We start from the raw sequence: 3,501 nt of genomic DNA on the forward strand, positions 1-3,501 counted from the left end.
ACACCCAAAACCACGCATAACTGTCCCCAACACCCGGACTGTCCACGAATCATGAATCAGCAAGAACAGAGAGAGAGCTCTAAAAATTGCCTCTAACCAAAAATCCGATTGTTGAGCTATCAAATCAGAACCAATTGCCACAAGATTTTAACCACGTGGTCACAAGGCAATAGGTGAGCTACCTCTAGGAGATCATCACCCAATTGAAGCCAATCAACAGGAAATCAAAAGGGAAGAGAAAAAAGGGTTTCTTGAAACCTAGCCACAAAATCAATCTGATCTATGAGCTCATGAGGAATTAGTTGATTTCCTTTGGTGGAAAGCCTCAAATCACGTCATAGCTCAAGCCAACGCAAAAATAATGAATCAAATCGGTTTAAAAACAGCAAATCGAGGCTACAATGAGAAGGGAAAAAACAAGAACGTGAAGAACACGAACGTGATTCATACAACCAACTCATAAATCCAATCCCGGAGGACATGAGGAGGTTAAGGCCTCCATTCCCACAACAAATCTTAGTAATTACATAAATTTTTGGATTTGTGGTCCACTCTCTCGCATAGAGGACTAAGGGGAGGGGGAAAACCTAGAAAAAGGATGACAAAAAATGAAAATGGAGGTGAGATGTGTGAGGGGCAGCCATCTCTTATTTATAGGCCTATTACATATTTTCCAATTGTCCATAGATATTTTTGAGCGAATTAGATGACCACAGGGATATTCTAGTCTAAGTCGACATAATCTAGATCCGACGGTCACTGCGACCTTCATGAGGTAGCTTAGCCTCGACGCCACTCCTCGATGCCGCCACATGCCATCTGTTCCTCAGAACCTCCGTCCGAGTTTTGAGGCTCAAACCCGCAAAACCCACCGCAAGTAGCGTACTCCATCGACCGGTCGGTCCACCAAGTCCTCCTGAGCCTCGCTCGACTCGCACGTTCGCTGTCTTGACTTGTCAATACGGTCACTTCCATATACACTTGCACTTGTTGATGTCCTAGATGTCAGCCATTGCGGTTGGTCACCCGGCCTCCTGGTCCGTCAGTCCAAGCCTCACGTCAGCCCTTCACCGCTCCAGGTCCATCGGCACGGCACGTCCCTACTTGACCTTTCCCTCACCATCAATCACCGCTTCCGAGCTCCACACCTGCACACCATAAGCCAAGAGACATGTCACACGACCTAACTTACGCCAATGGTTAGTCACCAACTCAACCTAGGTCGTGGATCACGTTGACAATCACTCATCACAAATCGAACATCAAGGGCACATTTCAACTGTGTGTTCGCACATAGGTTGTACGACCATCTTTTTAGTTGTCTGTATGTCCAATTCGAGACTCTTATGGATGACCCCCTGTCTATAGGTTGTACATACCTTTAGAAGCTTGGGAAACACCTCGTACCCTTTGAGTTGTTGTGTGTATGTTAAAGTCAAGATGTGTTGTATTATTTGGTCCGCTTTGAAGTCATGTTTGTCCACCATAATCAAAATGACTACCTAAAATACCGAATCATTTGGGCTTGAGGAGCAAAGGATGAAATGGAAGACAAGCCTATGGCAGCTCTGAACTTCTCTGGAAGCAATCTTCTCATTCTTAAAGTTGGAGGGAAAGTTTTGCCAAATAGAATGAGACTTGAATTGAGTGTAAGGGTAATAATCAATTTTTATTTAATATAAGAACGGGGCGCTCTCAACTTTACCCATCACTTGCATTCTTTCATCTTTATTAAATTAAATTGACTGCAAGACAACAGGGTACACAGAGACACTGATGAAGCCACACTTTCCACAGCACACAAACACACAAACACTTGCGCTAGCTGCCGTTGCCGGCAGCTACAACACTTGACCTGACTGAAAGCTACTGCTACTGCATTAACCACGCCGGTGGTCTCCCTCTCCGTTCAACTTAAACTTCGGGAGGGAGCGCTCAGTCACGGCCTGGCTGGCCGTGGATGCTGACCAAGACGAGGTGAGCCTAGGCATTGCTCCGGAAGGAGCCGTACCCCCTGGCGCTGGCGCGGAGGACGATCTGGTGGTACAGCGCTGCGATTGCGGCGCCGATGAACGGACCAACCCAGAAGATCCACTGCAGCAAGAACAACCAACACAAATGTGTGAATTACTGCTGCAATCTTGGACAATGTGTGTAGGGACTAGGCAGATCGAGATATGTGATACCTGGTCGCTCCAGGCCTTGCTGTTGTTGTACACGACGGCGGCGCCGAGGCTCCTCGCCGGGTTGATCCCCGTGCCGGTGATTGGGATCGTCGCCAGGTGCACCATGAACACAGCGAATCCAATCGGAAGCGGTGCCAACACCTGGTGATCATCCCGTTCATCAATACAACAACAGGCAATGCAACCGCACAAGTTCTTGCAATGGGCAGAGGATCACAGCTCAAAGGAGTGTGCAGGTGCAGCAGTTACCGGAACGTGGGAATCGCGGGCGTTGCGCTTGGGGTCGGTGGCGGAGAAGACGGTGTACACCAGCACGAAGGTGCCGATGATCTCGGCGGCGAGCCCCGTGCCGGTGGAGTACCCGGGACTGACCTCGTTGGCGCCGCCGCCGTAGCGTGCGTAGAATCCGCTCTGGAACCCCTTGACAAGCGCGACGCCGCAGATGGCACCGAGGCTCTGCGCGGCCATGTACAGGATCGCGCGCACCAGGGACACCTTCCGCGCCAGGAAGAGGCCGAACGTGACTGCCGGATTAATGTGGCCACCGGAGATGCCGGCGGTGCAGTAGACGAGGATGAAGATCATGCCGCCGAACGCCCACGCGATGCCGAGGATGCCCACGCCGCCGCACGCCGCGTCGGCGCCCGACGCCGTCGCGTCAGTCTGGTGCTTGTACCCGATCACTGTGGCCACCGTAATGTACAGAAACAGCAGCGTGGCCACGAACTCGGCGATCACGGCGCGGTACAGGGACCACTTGCCGAGCTCGTCGATGTCAATCAGCGGCGCCGGCGGAGGGTCCGCATAGTCACGGACACCGCCGGCCTCCAGAGTGGACACGTCCACCTCCTTGCCCATCTGACTGAGCTGCTGCACAAGCTTTGGAGTTATGAGCTGCTTGCAAGAGATCAAGAGGTGGTTGAGAAGCTCTGATTGCTTGCTTGTGTTGTTGTTTTAGGGCTGCCATGGAGGGTATTTATAGGGGTTTATGGAGGAGGGCATCCATGAAGGTTTAATAAGTTCTAATGCATAAAAAAGGGATTTTTTTTGGTGCTCATGGGTAGCTGTTCTGCTTGGGGCAGAGAAGGTTTCCTTGTTTAGCTATTTTCATGTGCATGTCTTGCAAGTTCAAATTTCCCGCTAGACATGTGAATGAGGTAAGGACCCATCTCAAAACTCATTGTTTGAGCTTCAGCGCAGTATATGGAATATAAAGTATGTGAACTATGCATATATATACAGTATAGTGTGAAAATAATGAATCTCTCATTTTTGTTTTCCCACAACTTTCCATAAAAACAACAGGAATTTGGAT

General features: G+C 50.0%; 1 protein-coding gene across 1 annotated transcript; it reads right to left on the bottom strand.

The window, feature by feature from the left end:
* LOC8057973 (aquaporin PIP2-6) lies at positions 1,673–3,146 on the bottom strand. Its single transcript, XM_002461891.2, has 3 exons — positions 2,436–3,146; positions 2,187–2,327; positions 1,673–2,094 (listed from the first exon to the last, which is right to left on the bottom strand). The coding sequence occupies exons 1-3, from the start codon at positions 3,042–3,044 to the stop codon at positions 1,984–1,986; spliced, it is 861 nt and encodes a 286-aa protein (XP_002461936.1). The 5' UTR covers positions 3,045–3,146; the 3' UTR covers positions 1,673–1,983.

The sequence above is a fragment of the Sorghum bicolor genome, chromosome 2, assembly GCF_000003195.3.
Source record: "Sorghum bicolor cultivar BTx623 chromosome 2, Sorghum_bicolor_NCBIv3, whole genome shotgun sequence".
Taxonomy (NCBI): domain Eukaryota; kingdom Viridiplantae; phylum Streptophyta; class Magnoliopsida; order Poales; family Poaceae; genus Sorghum; species Sorghum bicolor.